At 48.9% G+C, this 20,934-nt stretch overlaps 1 protein-coding gene across 1 annotated transcript in view; it reads right to left on the bottom strand.

Annotated features, from left to right (window-relative positions):
• HCN2 (hyperpolarization activated cyclic nucleotide gated potassium and sodium channel 2) overlaps window positions 1–20,934 on the bottom strand; it is a 51,612-nt gene that overhangs the window by 19,193 nt on the left and 11,485 nt on the right. The window contains exon 2 of the mRNA XM_083421462.1: window positions 3,715–4,138. Within this exon, the coding sequence (XP_083277588.1) occupies window positions 3,715–4,138 (424 nt within the window). The remainder of the gene's footprint in view (window positions 1–3,714; window positions 4,139–20,934) is intronic.

Below are 20,934 nucleotides of genomic sequence, written 5' to 3'. Positions count from 1 at the left end.
GCTGACTCTGGGGTTGCAGCGCTCATCTCGCTTTACTGGCCGAGGGAGCCGGCATACAGCTCCCGGGTCATGTGGCCAGCCGGACTAAGCCGCTTCTGGCGAACCAGAGCAGCGCACGGAAACGCTGTTTACCTTCCCGCCGGAGTGGTACCTATTTATCTACTTGCACATTGACGTGCTTTCGAACTGCTAGGTTGGCAGGAGCAGGGACCGAGCAACGGGAGCTCACCCCATTGCGGGGATTCGAACCGCCAACCTTCTGATTGGCAAGTCCTAGGCTCTGTGGTTTATTTTAGAGTAAAAAAGCATACACGGAAAAGTATGGTATTTTAGGAAGCTGAACGTCCGGGGCGGCTTCTGCGGATGCGCAAAGCGCGATTTAGCACTTCTGAGCATACGCAACCGCTGAAACCCAGAAGTAACCCATTCCGGTACTTCCGGCTTTCAGCAGTCTGTAACCCGAAAAAAACGCAACCTGAAGCGTCTGTAACGCGAGGCATGACTGTATCCTGGGCTGCTATCCACACTCACGCTGCTAATAACATGTTCTCTAAGAAGTTTAGTCGAGATTCCTGCCTTGCAGGGGCGGAAGTGTCCCTCAAGATTCCTTCCAACCCTAAAATTATAAGATTCCAATCACACTCTGTTCAGCATCATTTACTTTCAAGTAAGTAGCAGCATATGCCAAACTGAAGCCCTTTATTTTTCTCCTTGTTTATACCGGTCCCGGCTGCCTATTGCAGTATTTGCTCAGGGGACACAGTTAGGATCTGAGCTGCCCGTGTCTTGTTCCTCGTTGTCGCTCATCGTCATTTAAGGTGGCAAAACTGAGGATCTCTCCCTGTTAATGAGCGACGAAGTGTCAAATCGAGGGAGAAAATCATAGACTTGCAGAAACCGCTTAGGAGTGTGGCTTCAGCACCATGGACAGAGGACTAAATTTGCCTCCAGGTCAGAAAGAGATTGAGGTTTTTTCCCCCTTCCCGTCCCACAAATTAGAAAAGCCTTTCATGGCAAGTATATTCCCACACAGAAATGGAGGCAGTGAGAGATTTTACTTTCTTGGGCTCCATGATCACTGCAGATGGTGACGGCAGCCGCGAAATTAAAAGACGCCTGCTTCTTGGGAGAAAAGCAATGACAAACCGAGACAGCATCTTAAAAAGTAGAGACATCACCTTGCTAACAAAGGTCCGCATAGTTAAAGCTCTGGTTTTCGCAGTAGTGATGTATGGAAGTGAGAGCTGGACCATAAAGAAGGCTGATCGCCGAAGAATGGATGCTTCTGAATTATGGTGCTGGAGGAGACTCTTGAGAGTCCCATGGACTGCGAGAAGATCAAAGCTATCCATTCTGAAGGAAATCAGCCCTGAGTGCTCACTGGAAGCACAGATCCTGAAGCTGAGGCTCCAGTACTTTGGACACCTCTTGAGAAGAGAAGACTCCCTGGAAAAGACCCTGATGCTGGGAAAGATGGAGGGCGCAAGGAGAAGGGGACGACAGAGGATGAGATGGTGGGACAGTGTTCTCGAAGCGACCAGCATGAGTTTGACCAAACTGCGGGAGGCAGTGGAAGACAGGAGTGCCTGGCGTGCTCTGGTCCATGGGGTCACGAAGAGTCGGACACGACTAAACGACTAAACAACAACGACATATTCCCACACAACATCCACTGTACACAGAAGACAACGGAAGACGGTTGTGAAGAATATTCTTAAGTTATGAATGATCCGTGTCACCATTAAGAAAAAGAAGTAGGGACAGGTTAATAATTATGTGGACTTGACCCTGGATCAAGGGACTTTTCTTCTTTAAGTTCTCAAAGCTCTTTACTCAGCTCAAGGTTGTCAACTGAACTAGCCAGATATTTCACTGGGAATCAATCACAGCCCATCAATCAATCAATCAATCAATCAATAAAAAGGGCTTTAGAGCTGTCTTGCCCCAAAATGGCAACAAGGCATTCTGTTTTGGCAGCTGCAACCTTGAATTAAGGAGCCATTTGGCTCCTAGCTTATATTATCTTAGTTTCTATCACTACTTGGATTGCTCCAAGTTCTAGTGTTGTGGTGATGATGATTTTATTTACACACACACACACACACACACACACACACATACCCCGCCCATCTGTCCAGGTTTCCCCAGCCACTCTGGGCGGCTCCCAGCAGAATATTAAAAACACAATAAAACATCAAACATTAAAAACTGTGAGAGGAGAAAAAACTCTTCCCCTTTCCTTTCTGCATAGGTAAAGGTAAAGGGACCCCTGACCATTAGGTCCAGTCATGACCAACTCTGGGGTTGTGGCGCTCATCTCACTTTATTGGCCGAGGGAGCCGGCGTACAGCTTCCGGGTATGTGGCCAGCAGGACTGAGCCGCTTCTGGCGAACCAGAGCAGCTCATGGAAACACCATTTACCTTCCCCCCGGAGTGGTACCTATTTATCTACTTGCACTTTGACGTGCTTTCGAACTGCTAGGTTGGCAGGAGCAGGGACAGAGCAATGGGAGCTCACCCCATCATTGCGGGGATTCAAACCGCCGACCTTCTGATCAGCAAGCCCTAGGCTCTGTGGTTTAACCCACAGCGCCACCTGCGTCCCTATCCTTCCTGCATGGCATGCATTTATTTTCCAAACCTCCATCACATTCCCCCTTGCTGATTTCCCCCCTAAACTAAAAAATCCCAGATGTTGTACCCCTTCCTCATCAGACAGAGGCATGTGGGTTATTTCCTGATCATTTGGATCGCCCATTTCTGAACCCTCTCCAGCTCTGCAATATCCTTCTGAGGACCGTCAATCTTCCACATCTGACATTTCTTCCTAAAAAGTGGGAAGGCCAGGCTGTCTCCATTTATTCAACCATATGTCTTTAACCACTATCTATTAAAAATGTATGTTTCCTGTGTTTTTCATGTACAATTCCATTTTCCTCCAAGGATCTCAAGGTTCTCCCCCATCGTCATAGCCTCCCACCCTTCAAGGTAGCTTAGGTCATGGAAGAGAGAACAGGCAGAGGTTGCCGGGGGGCAGTTGAATCCCATCTCGATTTGTAACTGGAGAAAACCTCGGCCAAAAAGCCAGCCCTTGGTTTGTTCTGGGCTCAATCCAAATTTTGGGTCCCAGAACAAAAAAAACCCAGACCAACAACCCCCTACCACAAACACGTTTCAAAGGCCATAGGATGTTAACCAGCCCAAGGCCTGGTTATAGAGACACATTTATGCCTGGAGCCTAATGTTAATGATATGTTAATGAAGGCGGCAGACGAGCCTTCCTGGGGAAAGGATTCCACAAATGGGGAGCAACAGCACTGAAAGACAATTGCGGAGCTCTCCGTGGTCCTGAACGACCACTTGGTGCTCTCCGTGGTACTGAAAGACCACCTGAAATTCCATTGCGCTGAATGAGCTCTCGGAGCTCTCCATGGTATTGAAACACAACCTCAAATTCCTTTATAACACTGAATGGCCACTTCAGAGCTCTCCATGGTACTGCATGGCTTGCCTGAGCTCCCCACCTACTTGGAAGCTCTCTGCGCTTCAGGGAAACAACTACCCCAAGCTCAGAGCTCTCCATGGTGCTGAAAGACTACAGGGCCACAACTCCTATCATCCTTGACCACTGCTGCTGAAGGGAGCTGTAGTCCAGCAAACTCTGGGGGAAACCAGTGGGTTAAGGAAGGCTGCAAATGAATAAACCATCTTACCTCCTCCCATTGGTGAATGTAACGGATAAGCCTCGAAAGGCGAAGCAGCCGCAAAAGGCTGAGGATCTTGGTGAAGCGGACGATGCGCAGAGCCCGGGCGGTCTTGTAGACCTCCGAGTCGATGCCCTTCTCCACGATGAGGAAAATATAATCCACAGGGATGGAGGAGACCAAGTCCACCACGAACCACGTCTTCAGGTACTTCTTCTTGATGCGCTCAGGGTCCAGGATGATCTCCGTGTTGTCCTCAATGACTATCCCCGTCCGGAAGTTCATCACCAGGTCCATGAGGAAGAAGGTGTCCGACACTACATTGAACACGATCCAGGGGGCCGTGGTCTCGTCCTTGAAGAAGGTGATACCAACGGGGATGATAATGAGGTTCCCCACCATGAATAGAAGCATGGTAAAGTCCCAGTAGAACCTAGAGAGGGAACGGAAAAAGACGTCTTAGGAACACAGGAAGCAGCCAAACAGCGAGTGTCATAAACTGATTGGATGCAATGGCAGAAACCAGCTGGGGAATCAGCGGAAGAAGGTTCAGAGCCAGGGGATGGGTGTTTTCGCTTTTTAAGTAACATGTGTGTACAGTGGACGCGGGTGGTGCTGTGGGTTAAAGCCTCAGCGCCTAGGGCTTGCCGATCGAAAGGTCGGCGGTTCGAATCCCCGCGGCGGGGTGCGCTCCCGTTGTTCGGTCCCAGCGCCTGCCAACCTAGCACTTCAAAAGCACTCCCGGGTGCAAGTAGATAAATAAGGTAAAGGTAAAGGTAAAGGTACCCCTGCCTGTACAGGCCAGTCGTGTCCGACTCTAGGGTTGTGCGCCCATCTCACTTAAGAGGCCGGGGGCCAGCGCTGTCCGCAGACACTTCCGGGTCACGTGGCCAGCGTGACATCGCTGCATCTGGCGAGCCAGAGTCGCACACGGAAACGCCATTTACCTTCCCGCTAGTAAGCGGTCCCTATTTATCTACTTGCACCCGGAGGTGCTTTCGAACTGCTAGGTTGGCAGGCGCTGGGACCGAACAACGGGAGCGCACCCCGCCGCGGGGATTCGAACCGCCGACCTGACAATCGGCAAGTCCTAGGTGCTGAGTTTTTACCCACAGCGCCACCCGCGTCCTAAGTAGATAAATAGGGACCGCTTACTAGCGGGAAGGTAAACAGTGTTTCCGTGTGCGGCTCTGGCTCGCCAGAGCAGCGATGTCACGCTGGCCACGTGACCCGGAAGTGTCTCCGGACAGCGCTGGCCCCTGGCCTCTTTGAGTGAGATGGGCGCACAACCCTAGAGTCTGTCAAGACTGGCCCGTACGGGCAGGGTGTACAGTCGTACCTCGGGTTACATACGTTTCAGGTTACACACTCCGCTAACCCAGAAATAGTGCTTCAGGTTAAGAACTTTGCTTCAGGATAAGAACAGAAATCGTGCTCCAGCAGCGCGGCGGCAGCAGGAGGCCCCATGAGCTAAAGTGGTGCTTCAGGTTAAGAACAGTTTCAGGTTAAGAACGGACCTCCGGAACGAATTAAGTACTTAACCCGAGGTACCACTGTAAATTGCATAGAAATCGTTACAAAAAATGCTTTTTACAAATTACTTAAAAAAACAAAACAAAATGATTTGGACTCCTTGGCAGGTTTTGAATAAACAAACACAAATTTACTATTGTTAAACGTAATAGATAGACAATTTAAGGGTTTTTACAATTTTATAATATGCAGAGAAAAATATGTCTTGAAAAACAGGAAAGAGAAGCTAGCTGAGGGAAGTCTGGGGGTGGGTGGGAGGGAGGGTTTTTCTTGGGGGAGGGGGGAAATGGGGGGGAATGAAGATGATATGTTTTTGATAATTTATGATGTTGAAATTCTTAATAAAAACTATTTTTAAAAAGGGGGAAAGAAAGAAGAAAGAAATTATTACCAAAAAATGATTGTCAAGTACTTGGTTATATTAACTATTAATATTATTGTTGTTATTTATCATCGCTTGTGACACTGGTGGCGCTGTGGTCTAAACCACTGAGCCTCTTGGGCTTGCCGATCAGAAGGTCGGCGGTTCGAATCCCCACTAGGGTGAGCTCCTGTTGTTCTGTCCCAGCTCCTGACAACCTAGCAGTTCGAAAGCACGCCAGCACAAGTAGATAAATAGGTACCGCTGCAGCAGGAAGGCAAACGACGTTTCTGTGCACTCTGGTTTCCATCACGGTGTCCCGTTGCGCCAGAAGCGGTTTAGTCCTGCTGGCCACATGACCCGAAAGCTGTCTGTGGACAAACGCCGGCTCCCTCGGCCTGAAAGCGAGATGAGCGCTGCAACCCCATAGTTGCCTTTTATTGGACGTAACCGTCCAGGGGTCCTTTACCTTTTACCTTGCCTTATTTATCATCATCATTATTTAGCATGGTAAAATTTTCCGGTAGGTAAAATTTTCAGAAGGTAAAATTAAAACGCTTTGGTTTTCCTAGAGCAGTTTATGTGCTTCTTTGCCAAACATATACAGTGGTACCTCGGGTTACAAACACCTCGGGTTACAAACACTTCAGGTCACAGACTCAGCTAACCCAGAAGTAGTACCTCGGCTTAAGAACTTTGCTTCAGGATGAGAACAGAAATTGCGCAGCAGCAGTGGGTGGCCCCATTAGCTAAAGTGGTGCTTCAGGTTAAGAACGGTTTCAGGTTAAGAACGGACCTCCAGAACGAATTAAGTACTTAACCTGAGGTACCACTGTACTTGCCAAGCTAAACGTTGTCCAGTCACACAACAATAATACCAGATTTGAACCCCTCACACCCAAAAAAAACTGTTTTTAAGACACCTCCCTGAAGAAAGTCGCAAGAACTAAGTTTCACTTCCTTAAAACGACACGCCCTACTCTTACAGTTTGCAAATTTCAGCGACTGAAGCTGACAGGGAACTGCCATCGGAGCTGGAGGCAGAGAGGAGGCTCCAGAGGGATGGCGGAGAGGGTCCCAGTAGGGAGAGAGGTAGCCCATCCGCTGGGGAAGGAAATCAGCGTAACACCAGTGGAGAAGGGGGGCAGATGGGGGAATCTTAGAGGTGGCTCCAGGACTCTTCGCCGGAGACCAGCGGAGAGGGGACGGGTACTCCGCTGCCCACACCCTCCCTGCGCAGAAGACTTCCGCGCAGGGAGAGTAGGAGAAGACTGGGCGTCAAACAGCTTCTATGCTGGAAGAGGTTCAAGAAACGCCCACTGACGGATTCTGCCAGCGACTGAGGCAGCCACGGAACTTGAGGCTGTCCAGACAGAAAGGGTTCAATCAGGCAACCTAGCCAGGAGTAACGGCAACTTACGCACGAGCAACCCCTAGAACCATTACAGAAGCACTACTGGTTCTGGAAAGAAGGCAGATCCGAACTTTGAACACCCTGATTGTCATCGTAGGTGCCCTTGGAGCACCCACAAAATTCCCCATGAAGAGGCCGGGCACCCACAAATTTCGGTGCCAGGGCTCTGCACTCTGCTTGGCACCCACGTCCCCGGGCACTCCTGATGACCATGACGTAACCCTGGAGATATGTAAAAATATCTGTAGCGTAAAAAATAAGGCACATCTTTCAGGAGAGGGGAGTTGGCTCCTTCCCCCCCAAAGCCCATCGACGCACCCTTCCTCTCTGATCCCCACAAGCCATGCAACTCGAACTGCCAACGACCTTCTGCGAGAGCCTGCAAGGTCGAAGGAGGCAGCATGCAGCAATTTGGAGATCGCTGTGCATTGTCAGTCAAGATTAAACGCTGCAACGCCTTTCCACAAACACACTCGAATACAGAGAGGGGTTCTCACAAGGGCTTCTATCGGGGGGCAGGGAGAAGAATGATGGGGAAGTCTGCATCCTAAAGGTAAACTAACCCAGCTGCCAAGGGTGTCAAAAGCTATAACAACAACAACAACAACAAATTTTATTTATACCCTGCCTTCCCCAGCCAAGACCGGGTTCAGGGCGGCTAACACCAAATATAAAACAAATTGATTGATGATGATGATGTCAGGCCTAATGAGCGCAGCAATTCTTCTTCAGAAGGTCTTGCCCTCCACGAAGCTGAGACTGAAGGTCCCTGCCTCGCCACAGCTGCCCAGCTTCCCTCTTCTCCCGGGTTTCCCCAAGCAATCTGAGACTGCACCTGCATGAAGCTAACATCTCCTCCGCCGTTTTCATGCCTCTCCTAGTCCTGGGAGACCAGGATGAAGAAGAGCCTGGTGCGACAAAAGAGGGAGACACCCTGGCTTCTTTACCAGCCAGACTCCTCTCTGCCTCCTGGTCCCCCTCCTCTCCTGCCTCTGATTCTGGACTGCTCTCTGACACAGAATCTCCCTGCTCACTAAAGCCTGTTCCCTCTTCAGTTTCCGACGCATTCTCCTCCCAGTCTTCTCCCACTGACCACTCGTCGTCGTCCAACCACCACTTCCTGGGCTCTGAGCCTTCTTCCCCCGGGGGTTCCCTTGGGGGTTCCCCAGCTGCTGCCCCCCCACTCCTCTGCCTCCAACCAGCCCATGACACAAGGGGCTCTTGCACTAGCAAATGGGTGAGTTGTAGCACGGGGTAAGGACTCCCTGGTCCTGAATGGGGTCACTGTGCCCCCGAAGGACCAGGTGTGCAGCCTGGGAGTCATTTTGGACTCAGCTGTCCATGGAGGCGCAGGTCAATTCTGTGTCCAGGGCAGCTCCATCTGGGACGCAGGATGAGACCCTCCCTGCCCACAGACTGTCTGGCCAGAGTGGTGCATGCTCTGGTTATCTCCCGCTTGGACTACTGCAATGCGCTCTATGTGGGGCTACCTTTGAAGGAAACTACAACTAATTCAGAATGCGGCAGCCAGACTGGGGACTGGGAGCAGTCGCTGAGACCACATAGCACCGGTCCTGAAAGACCTACATTGGCTCCTAGTATGTTTCTGAGCACAATTCAAAGTGTTGGTGCTGACCTTTAAAGCCCTAAACGGCCTCGGTCCAGTACACCTGAAGGAGCATCTCCACCTCCATCGTTCTGCCTAGACATTGAGGTCCAGCTCCAAGGGCCTTCTGGCGGTTCCCTCATTGCGAGAAGCCAAGTTACGAGGAACCAGGCAGAGGGCCTTCTCGGTGGTGGCGCCCGCCCTGTGGAACGCCCTCCCACCAGATGTCAAAGAGAACAACAACTACCAGACTTTCAGAAGACATCTGAAGGCAGCCCTGTTTAGGGAAGCTTTTAATGTTTGATGTATTACAGTATTTTAATATTTTTGGGGAAGCCGCCCAGAGTGGCTGGGGAAGCCCAGCCAGATAGGCGGGGTATTAATTATTATTATTATTATTATTATTATTATTACCGAAAAACGCAACGCAGCAACTGCAGGGAAACTTGTTGCAGAACCAACCACCCAGTCAAGTCTCTTGCATAACAACATTTCCCCCGAGTTATGCTGCTAAGTGAATTTAACTCTGTACTCCACGCTTAGGCCCCCGCTTCCAGGATAAAGCTCTTATCGCACCACTTTTAAACAGCAAGGGCTTCCGGGAACTGCAGTTTTCTAAGGGCACCACGGATTGTTAGAACACCGCCCCCCCGCTCCATCTCCCTCACTGAGCTATGTTTCCCGAAGTTCCCCACGAAGAGGGGTTATTTGAGAATCGTAGCTCTATATCTGAAGAGCAACTGTAATCAACAAATTACGCTAGTAGGACTACAAGAAGTTTTGTAAGGAGAAATAGACGAAGTGTTGAAAAAGTAGAAAAAGACAGAGATATTGGTTATGAGTTTGAAATGTACTGTATTTTTCGCTCTATAAGACGCACCAGACCACGAGACGCACCTAGTTTTTGGTGGAGGAAAACAAGAACAAAAATATTCTGAATCTCAGAAGCCAGAACAGCAAGAGGGATCGCTGCGCAGCGAAAGCAGCAATCCCTCTTGCTGTTCTGGCTTCTGGGATAGCTGCGCAGCCTGCATTCGCTCCATAAGACGCACACACATTTCCCCTTACTTTTTAGGAGGGGAAAAGTGAGTCTTATAGAGCAAAAAATACGGTAATAGGGAAAATAAGAAATGCATACTAAGAGATTAGATTGGAAAATTTTCAGACAGGACTGATTGAAGTCAAAAAAATGGAATAAGATGTAAAAGTATGTTTAATTACTGCTGAAAATGATAGGTTAAAAAACTAATAAAAAAATTTATATATGAAAGAGAATCATAGCTCTTAGGAGGGGAATTAGGGGTTCTCCGAATGATTCACAGCGCCCACGACGACGAAGAAGAAGAGGAGGAGTTTGGATTTGATATCCTGCCTTTCACTCCCTTTAAGGAGTCTCAAAGCGGCTAACATTCTCCTTTCCCTTCCTCCCCCACAACAAACATTCTGTGAGGTGAGTGGAGCTGAGAGACTTCAGAGAAGTGTGACTGGCCCAAGGTCACCCAGCAGCTGCATGTGGAGGAGCGGAGACGCGAACCCGGTTCCCCAGATTACAAGACTACCGCTCTTAACCACTACACCACACTGGTGTGGTTTACAGTTTCCAGTATTTTGGGGAGTAGGGAAAACCACGATCGCTTAAAATGGTGCAATACTACTTTAAATGCACAGTGCAGACAGAGCGTCAGTTGGAAGCAACCCAAGTTATTTTTGAAAGCCGGGGCAGCGATTGGGGAGACAGTTCTCTCCAGGGATTGTAGACCCATCAACTTGGAGACAGTAGACTGGGTGGAAAAGGAGAGAGGGAGCCATGTTTGACTCCTGACCTTAATCCAATGACAGCGTTTGGGAGGCAGAGGGTTGCCACGGCAACTGCCTGTGATGTCACAGCCGCGCAATTTTGACTTCAGGGATGCTGTGCTGGCTTCCTTGGGTACCCTTCAACTCTCCCTAGCGACTGCAGCAAAGCCAGAACCAAAAAAATCACAAGAGAGAGAGAGAACAGAGACGAGCTGGCCAGCCGTGTTATGAAGCAAACTGAAGGGCATTTATGTGTTTTGTTTTTTAAGCATCCCAGAGTAACATAAGGGCCTAAAACACAAGGCAGAAAAGGAAAGAGGAGGGAGGAGGGAGGAGGAAAAAAGCAAACTCAAGACACTGGTTCTTAGGTGTTAAGATTTCTCCCAATAACCAGCTGGAATGGAAAAGTTTCATGGCTAGAAAGAGCCCAAGATTAACAGCTGCAGTTTCCCGGGGGGGGGGGGGGAGTCATGGGACTTTTTTCAGGGCGCTACGAGTTGTTAGGAAACTGTGAGAATTGACTTACTCTATTCATTCATTGATTCCTAAGCAAAAGCGACTGACAACGGAACACCAAAGCATTAAAAAAAAAACCCAACCTAAGTACAAAAACATGAACCTAACATGCTCCTAGAGACATCACCTTGCCAACAAAGGTCCGTATAGTTCAAGCTATGGTTTTCCCAGTAGTGATGTATGGAAGTGAGAGCTGGACCATAAAGAAGGCTGATCGCCAAAGAATGGATGCTTCTGAATTCTGGTGCTGGAGGAGACTCTTGAGAGTCCCATGGACTGCAAGAAGATCAAACCTCACCATTCGGAAGGAAATCAGCCCTGAGTGCTCACTGGAAGGACAGATCCTGAAGCTGAGGCTTCAAGACTTTGGCCACCTCAGGAGAAGACTCCCTGGAAAAGACCCTGATGTTGGGAAAGATGGAGGGCACAAGGAGAAGGGGACGACAGAGGACGAGATGGTGGGACAGTGTTCTTGAAGCTACCAACATGACTTTGACCAAACTGCGGGAGGCAGTGGAAGACAGGAGGGCCTGGCGTGCTCTGGTCCAGGGGGTTACGAAGAGGCGGACACGACTAAACGACTAAACAACAACAACATGCTGCTACAACAAATCCAAAGTTGAGCACCGGAGACCACAGAATTGCCCCCAAATTGAGGAGCAAAGGATAAATGGAAATTTTAAGAAGCGACCCAGCTTCCTGCATTAACTACAAGCAGATTTCTGGCCACGGGCCTGAAGCCCATTTAACAGATGGGGAAAACTGAGGCGGTGCCAGCACTGAGAGGTTACACCCAGAACCAGACGCCCATGGAGATTGTGGCCTCTCTTGGTTCTCCAAACACCCCGCCTGTTTTCATTTCTTATGCCCGCCGACATTGATATTGTGATAGGAATTTTATGGTCTTAGATCTATGGTAATGTTCATAAGTGTACCAACCAAGCACATACATAGATCAGCACAGGAAGACTGACCTGGAACCATTTTGATTCCTAAACTGAGCAAATGTTTTCTCTGCAAAGTGGGAAACCTCCCCATTGTCTCTTTCCTCAGAAATCCTGTCTCAAGGGCACATTTAAGATATGACTAGGGTGTGAGCCTGTGACCTGGCCCAGGAACCAAGTATTTATCACTACAAAAGACTGGCCAGGATCCCCAGGAAATCCAATCAAGTGACCTGCCAGACAGGAGATAAACAAGGACAGGAGAAAAACAATATTCAAATTTCTGTTTTAGACCGCCTTTTCTGTGATGTAGGTGTGATGTATCTGGGGGGTGGTCTTAGGTTACACCCCTTCTGTGATGTATGTATGATGTTTCTGGGGGTGGTCTTGATCTACAGGGTGGCAATTTCAAAAGTCTTTATAAGGCCTTGCACGCCATTTTTCTGGGTCCTCCTCCTCTCCTGCGGGTGAGGGGAGCACCCTGTTGCAACAGATCAATAACAATCAAGCTTACTAGCTGCTTAAAGATAAAGGTACCCCTGCCCGTACGGGCCAGTCTTGACAGACTCTAGGGTTGTGCGCCCATCTCACTCAAGAGGCCGGGGGCCAGCGCTGTCCGGAGACACTTCCGGGTCACGTGGCCAGCGTGACATCGCTGCTCTGGTGAGCCAGAGCCGCACACGGAAACGCCGTTTACCTTCCCGCTAGTAAGCGGTCCCTATTTATCTACTTGCACCCGGGAGTGCTTTCGAACTGCTAGGTTGGCAGGCGCTGGGACTGAGCGACGGGAGTGCACGCCGCCGTGGGGATTCGAACCGCCGACCTTTCGATCGGCAAGACCTAGGCGCTGAGGCTTTTACCCACAGTGCCACCCGGGTCCCTATACTAGCTGCTTAGCTTCTCAATATTCTCTGGTTGGCCTCTATTATTTTCTCCTACCAATAGGGAACCTATGTAAGGACTCTATATGGGCTCTTGGATACCCCATAAGGGAAAAGGGCAATATTCGTTTACAACAGTACCTCTCTCTCTCTCAACAAAAGGCAGGCTGGCCAGTCCACAGGGACGTTTTGTTATTTAAGACAGCGTCCCACTGCACCAGCGCAAGGCAAAAAATAGCAAGCGGCATCTTTTAAGGGGTGACCCGTAATGGCTGTGCTTTGTCCTTGGCTAGCTGGCTGCAGCCGGCCGGCCGGCCAGCTTTCCTCCCTCTCCCCCACCTCCCCAGTTTGTAAACTGACCCTGATTCTCATCTGCTGCAAAATTTCCTTGTGGCTATTTGGATGCAGAGCTGCAGAGATTGGAGGGGGGGGCAGAGAAAAAGGAGGGCCGGAGATGGATGGAGGATAGGGCTGGAACACGCACAGAGAGAGGGAGAGAGAGATTTGCCAGCGGAGAGTTTGAGCAGCAGCCTGGTTTGAGAGGCTGGTGGGGGGTGCCCATTAAAAGCATGTTATCACTCCTTGAAGGAGAACTACCGGATTTCCCCCGTGTGGCACTGTGGGTTAAGCCACAGAGCCTAGGGCTTGCCGATCAGAAGGTCGGCGGTTCGAATCCCCACGATGACGGGGTGAGCTCCCGTTGCTCGGTCCCTGCTCCTGCCAACCTAGCAGTTCGAAAGCACGTCAAAGTGCAAGTAGATAAATAGGTACCGCTCCAGCGGGAAGGTAAACGGTGTTTCTGTGCGCTGCTCCGGTTCGCCAGAAGCGACTTAGTCCTGCTGGCCACATGACCCGGAAGCTGTACACCGGCTCCCTCGGCCAGTAAAACGAGATGAGCGCCGCAACCCCAGAGTCGGTCATGACTGGACCTAACGGTCAGGGGTACTTTTTCCATATATACACACACACACACACACACACACACACACACACACACACACACATGCTTAATATTCCACATATCAATCATATACAGTGGTATCTCGGGTTAAGAACTTAATTCGTTCTGGAGGTCCATTCTTAACCTGAAACTGTTCTTAACCTGAGGTACCGCTTTAGCTAATGGGGCCTCCTGCTGCCGCTGTGCGATTTCTGTTCTCATCCTGAAGCAAAGTTCTTAACCCAAGTTACTATTTCTGGGTTAGCAGAGTCTGTAACCTGAAGCATCTGAAACCTGAAGCGTCTGTAACCCAAGGTAAAGGAAAATAATAACAAAAACCTGAAGCCTATGACTTCCCTCAACTTCCCCTTTTGGCACTTAAAAAATTTTCTACTTCTGCTTAATTTATTTTTCCTTATTTTGTTAATCTTTAAATTAAATGCTCTTATATTCTTATCATTTTTTAATACAATATTTTCTTTCCAATTATGTCTTGCACTTCGTTAATTTCCAGATTGCTATTTCTTAACCTTTACATTTGTTTTCTTAGTTGTGAGTGTTTACTCAAATCCTGCTAAGGAGTCCAATTCTTTACAATGTCTTTTTTAAAGTCTCTAAGTCCTCCCGTGAGTTTTGCCATTTCTGCGTATTCCACAAGTTTAACTTGCCATTCTTTTTTTGCTGGTACATACATACAGGACGCGGGTGGCGCTGTGGGTTAAAGCCTCAGTGCCTAGGGCTTGCCGATCGAAAGGTCGGTGGTTCGAATCCCCGCGGCGGGGTGCGCTCCCGTTGTTCGGTCCCAGCGCCTGCCAACCTAGCAGTTCGAAAGCACCCCTGGTTGCAAGTAGATAAATAGGGACCGCTTACTAGCGGGAAGGTAAACGGCGTTTCCGTGTGCGGCTCTGGCTCGCCAGAGCAGCGATGTCACGCTGGCCACGTGACCCGGAAGTGTCTCCGGACAGCGCTGGCCCCCGGCCTCTTTGAGTGAGATGGGCACACAACCCTAGAGTCTGTCAAGACTGGCCCGTACGGGCAGGGGTACCTTTACCTTTACCTTACATGAATAGCTTCTTCTGTTCTTTTGCCAATTCCTGTCCTATAATACCTAACAAAAAAGCTTCTGTCTTTTTAACAAAAAAAGTTATCTTGAACATCTTCTTCAGTTCATTATAAATCATTTCCCAATAATTTCTGATTACTTTACAACTCCGCCACATATTGTAAAACAGGAATATTCTTGTTCTTATTCCTTCCCGTTCTTAAATATCAGCTGCGATAGCTCTCTCGCACATCCTTTCCCCTGTCTCAAAGCACACAGATCATCATTTCCCTTCCAGGAAGCTTTCGCCACTATTGCTATTTTTAAGTCGTTAAGCCTCATTTACTAAGCATCGTTCTCCGTTTTTCTTTTTACACTGTCTGCGGTTATCACCGTGTGGGATATGGAATCGTTTTAACGATGCGGGTGACAGTACGATAGCCGTATGTGGTCTTCACCTTAGACGCACTGCAAAAAGTCCCCGGTCAAAACATCAGCTGCGCTGTGAAATTCCCGCGAGGCTTCCAAGGGTTGCCCCAGGAGCAGTGCGCTGCAGTAGCCCAGCTTCAATTATTTGCACAGTTTTTCTGCGATCCATAAAACTAAGCCCCATAGGTAAAAGGTAAAGGTACCCCTGCCCGTACGGGCCAGTCTTGGCAGACTCTAGGTTTGTGCGCCCATCTCACTTAAGAGGCCGGGGGCCAGTGCTGTCCGGAGACACTTCCGGGTCACGTGGCCAGCGTGACAATGCTGCTCTGGCGAGCCAGAGCCGCACACAGAAACGCCGTTTACCTTCCTGCTAGTAAGCGGTCCCTATTTATCTACTTGCACCCAGGGGTGCTTTCGAACTGCTAGGTTGGCAGGCGCTGGGACCGAACAGCGGGAGCGCACCCCGCCGCGGGGATTCGAACCGCCGACCTTTCGATCGGCAAGCCCTAGGCACTGAGGCTTTAACCCACAGCGCCACCCGCGTCCCTAAGCCCCATACCACCTACATTTTTCTTCTTACAACATCGCTCGCGTTCCTATGTTTTGTGGTGCTGTGCACAGAACCCTTCAAAACATTAGCATCTTTAGAAAATACTTTTAAATGGATATCAATGTTGTTGGACCACAAATCCATTTGGCGGAGTCCATTTGGCGGAGGCTGATGAGAACTGATGTCAAATAATTTCTGGAGGGCAGTGTGATAAGCTAAAAACATAGCCCTTGTCAAAATTCTACAATTCCTACATTGGCTTCCAGTATGTTTCCGGGCACAATTGAAAAAGTTGGTGCTGACCTTCAAAGCCCCAAACGGCCCTGTAGACCTGAAGGAGCGTCTCCACCCCCATCGTCCAGCCCGGACACAGAGGACCAGCTCCGAGGGCCTTCTGGCAGTTCCCTCCCTGCGAGAAGCGAAATTACAGGGAACCAGGCAGAGGGCCTTCTCGGTGGTGGCGCCCGCCCTGTGGAACACCCTCCCATCAGACGTCAAGGAAATGAACAACTACTTGACTTTTAGAAGACATCTGAAGGCAGCCCTGTTTAGGGAAGTTTTAAATGTTTGACGTTTTATTGTGTTTTTAATATTCTGGTGGGAGCCGCCCAGAGTGGCTGGGGAAGCCCAGCCAGAAGGGCGGGGTAGAAGTAATAAATTATTATTATTATTATTATTATTATTATTATTATTATTATTATTGAGTAAGTGTGCCTAAAGAAAAAAGTTTTAGCAGGGACTGAAAAGAGTACAGCCTGCTATGAACAGGCAGGGAGTTTGAAAGTGGCAGTGAAAAGATGGAAGCTTCAGATTCCTGCATTGCTGGGGGTTGAACTAATGACTCTCATGGACCCTTTCCAACTTTATGATTCTATGGCCATCCCGTTTTCAAGGCGCCACCACCGAGAAGGCCCTCTGCCTGGTTCCCTGTCACCTCACTTCTCGCAGGGAGGGAACTGCCAGAAGGCCCCCGGAGCTGGACCTCAGTGTCCGGGCAGAACAATGGGGGTGGAGATGCTCCTTCAGGTATACTGGGCCATTTGGGGCTTTGAAGGTCAGCACCAAGTTTTTGAATTGTGCTCAGAAATGTACTGGGAGCCAACGTAGGATTTGTGGAATTTTGACACGAGCTTGTTTTTAGAATTCTGGTGCTGGAGGAGACTCTTGAGAGTCCCATGGACTACAAGAAGATCAAACCTCTCCATTCTTAAGGAAACCAGCCCTGAGTGCTCACTGGAAGGACAGATCCTGAAGCTGAGGCTCCAAGACTTTGGCCACCTCATGAGAAGAGAAGACTCCCTGGAAAAGACCCTGATGTTGGGAAAGATGGAGGGCGCAAGGAGAAGGGGACGACGGAGGACGAGATGGTGGGACAGTCTTCTCGAAGCTACCAGCATGAGTCTGACCAGACTGCGGGAGGCAGTGGAAGACAGGAGTGCCTGGCGTGCTCTGGTCCAGGGGGTCACAAAGAGGCAGACACGACTAAACGACTACAACAAACCCTTATTCCAAACAGGATTCCTCGCAAGAAAAGGGAAAAGTTGACAGCTATGGTCTCAGCAATTGCTTCGTGGAGGGCAAGACCTACCGAAGAATTGCCGCGCTCATTAGGCTTGATCGTGCTTTTGCTAATAAAGAGTTACCATATTTTTTGCTCTATAGGACGCACCTTGTTTTAGAGGGGGAGAACAAGGGGGGGGGAATCTCCTCCTCTCTGCTCAGCGCCCCTACAGCGAAGCGGCAGGAGAAACGGAGCCCCTTCCATTTCTCCTCCTTCTTGGCTGAAGGGGCGCTGCGCAGCTCTCCCTCTCTGCTGAAGCCAGGAGAGGCTTGCTCTCCCGGCTTCAGCAAAAGGAACTCGAAGCCTTTGAGTTCCTGCTGCGCTCCAAAGGCTTCAGGCGGCTATCCGTGAAGCCTGGAGAGCGAGAGGGGTCAGTGCACTCCCTCTGCGCTTCGGAGGCTATCGCTGAACCCAAGGAGCCTGCATTCACTCCACAGGACACACACACATTTCCCCTTAATTTCTGGAGGGGGGAAAGTGCGCCCTATAGAGCGAAAAATACGGGAACTCCATTTACATCGTGCAATTTACTGCCAGCTTTCTCAAGACACCATGGGTACGTGCCGCAATAGTTATATTGTACCTTTTCTGCGGGGAGATGGCATATCTCGGAATAGGAAAGTATGGAGAGATGCTTTTTCTGCAAGCTTCTCAAAGTGGACAACCACTGATCCAGCTGACAATGTGTTCCCTTATGATTTAAAGTATATTTACAGAAATATTGCAAAATTAATGAATGTTAGAAGAATGCTGGAATGAAGCTATGTGGTTTTAGCAGAAATGTTATAAAGAATTAAGTAAAAACTGATTGATAATGGGCTAAAGTGGAAAATTTAAACTTAGATTGTGTTAAGATAATTTATAGAACAAAAATTGAGAAAGAGGGAAAGGATTTGCTGAATTAGCATTTGAACTAGAATACAAAAAAGGGAGGTGTGAGGAAGTCGAGGAAACAAGTAAATGAAAGATAATGATATAGAATTTGGATGTGTTCTTTTTTCTTTTCTCTTTATTATGTTTTTTTCCTTTTTTTCTTATTTTTGATGTATTGTTTGTTAAGTTTTTCATTGTTTCTTTTTTCTTTTACACTTTTTTCTGTAATTATAAAACTGTTAATAAATATCTTTTTTTTAAAAAAAAAGACAATGTGTTCTCTTATGTTCCCATAAGCTAATGCAGCATAACAAAGTACCCAGTGTCAGGGTTGGGCCCAACTGAGCTCTACCCATTGAAATTAATGGACCCAGAGATGTCCATTAACTTCCGCAAGTCTGAATTAATGGTGCACTTTCTTTTAAGAGAATCATCCACTACCCAGAGAGCTGGACCATCAAGAAGGCTGATCGCCGAAGAATGGATGCTTTTGAATTCTGGTGCTGGAGGAGACTCTTGAGAGTCCCATGGACTGCAAGAAGATCAAACGCATCCATTCTGAAGGAAATCAGCCCTGAGTGCTCACTGGAAGGACAGATCCTGAAGCTGAGGCTCCAAGACTTTGGCCACCTCATGAGAAGAGAAGACTCCCTGGAAAAGACCCTGATGTTGGGAAAGATGGAGGGCACAAGGAGAAGGGGACGATGGAGGACGAGATGGTGGGACAGTGTTCTCGAAGCTACCAGCATGAGTCTGACCAAACTGCGGGAGGCAGTGGAAGACAGGAGGGCCTGGCGTGCTCTGGTCCAGGGGGTCAGGAAGAGTGGGACACGACTAAACGACTAAACAACAACAACCACTACCCAGAAAGACGCTCTGGAAGCATCTCAGCTCAGCACATAAAGAAGAATGACGGCAGGACAACTGCAACACAGCCTCAGCTAATAAACCATGCAATATTCATAAAAAACATTAAATCGATAAATCCTCCTAATGTTTCAACAACAGGGAAGCGGATCATATTGCACGGGGTTTGGGTGGTGGATAGAAGCTACGGTTGCAGTGTGAAATGATTAATAATAATAATAATTTATTATTTATACCCCGCCCATCTGGCTGAGTTTCCCCAGCCACTCTGGACGGCTCCCAATCAAGTGTTAAAAACAGTACGGCGTTACATATTAAAAACTTCCCTGAACAGGGCTGCCTTCAGATGTCTTCTGAATGTCAGGTAGTTGTTTATCTCTTTGACATCTGATGGGAGAGTGTTCACAGGGCAGGTGCCACCACCGAGAAGGCCCTCTGCCTGGTTCCCTGTAGCTTTGCTTCTCGCAATGAGGGAGCCGCCAGAAGGCCCTCGGAGCTGGACCTCAGTGTCCGGGCAGAACAATGGGGGTGGAGACGCTCCTTCAGATATACTGGACCGAGGCCATTTAGGGCTTTCAAGGTCAGCACCAACACTTTGAATTGTGCTCAGAAACGTACTGGGAGCCAATGCAGATCTATTAGAACCGGTGTTATGTGGTGACCCCCAGTCCCCAGTCCAGCTGCCGCATTCTGGATTAGTTGCAGTTTCCAGGTCAGCTTCAAAGGTAGCCCCACGTAGAGCGCATTGCAGTAGTCCAAGCGGGAGATAACCAGAGCATGCACCACTCTGGCCAGACAGTCCGCAGGCAGGCAGGGTCTCATCCTGCGTACCAGACAGAGTTTGGAGCTATAAGGCAGCTGTTGCTTCAGCACTGGAGCAACAAGGACCGAGAGCGCCTGTGGAAGCTGTTAGCGCAGCGCAGCACAGGTGTTTCCCTGCACTTTCTCCCCTGTATGCATTTTCTCCGGAAAGCTTTGCATTCAAGTAACAAAGCACTGCATCGTCATCTTCAGAGTTCCTGCCTGACTCGCTGCCTCCTCCATCCCAGTGGCTTTGAGGGAGACTAGAGTCAGAAAAGCAGAAAGGCAATGACAATGACAAACCTAGACAGCATCTTAAAAAGCAGAGACACCACCTTGCCAACAAAGGTCCGTATAGTTAAAGCCATGGTTTTCCCAGTAGTGATGTATGGAAGTGAGAGCTGGACCACAAAGAAGGCTGATCGCCGAAGAATGGATGCTTTTGAATTCTGGTGCTGGAGGAGACTCTTGAGAGTCCCATGGACTGCAAGAAGATCAAACCTCTCCATTCTTAAGGAAATCAGCCCTGAGTGCTCACTGGAAGGACAGATCCTGAAGCTGAGGCTCCAAGACTTTGGCCGCCTCATGAGAAGAGAAGACTCCCTGGAAAAGACCCTGATGTTGGGAAAGATGGAGGGCACAAGGAGAAGGGGACGACGGAGGACGAGATGGTGGGACAGTGTTCTCGAAGCTGCGAACATGAGTTTGACCAAACTGCGGGAGGCAGTGGAAGACAGGAGGGCCTGATGTGCTCCGGTCCAGGGGGTCACCAAGAGTCGGACATGACGAAAGGACTAAACAACAAGAGTCAGCCAGGAAACTCAAGCAGCGCAGTTGACAAACAGCCTGAGAGGCAATTCAAAACAAAAAATTATGGAAAAATGGGATAGATATAACATTTATCTTCAAAAATATAGTAAAGGTTATCTATGCTAGCATTCAATTGACATTGGAGAGAAATTGAGTTGAGAAACAATATTAAGCCGCAGTTTAATTAAGCTGTGGCTCGTATTTTGTTAGCTAAAAATTGGAAATCCCAAGAATTACCAACGATAGAAGAATGGCAGATGATGGATTTTTCAGAGCTCCAGGAAATGGATTCTGTTCGACTTCC

Source organism: Podarcis tiliguerta (genome assembly GCF_965153285.1).
Source record: "Podarcis tiliguerta genome assembly, chromosome: 18".
NCBI lineage: Eukaryota > Metazoa > Chordata > Lepidosauria > Squamata > Lacertidae > Podarcis > Podarcis tiliguerta.
This window is presented reverse-complemented; position numbering and strand designations above follow the sequence as displayed.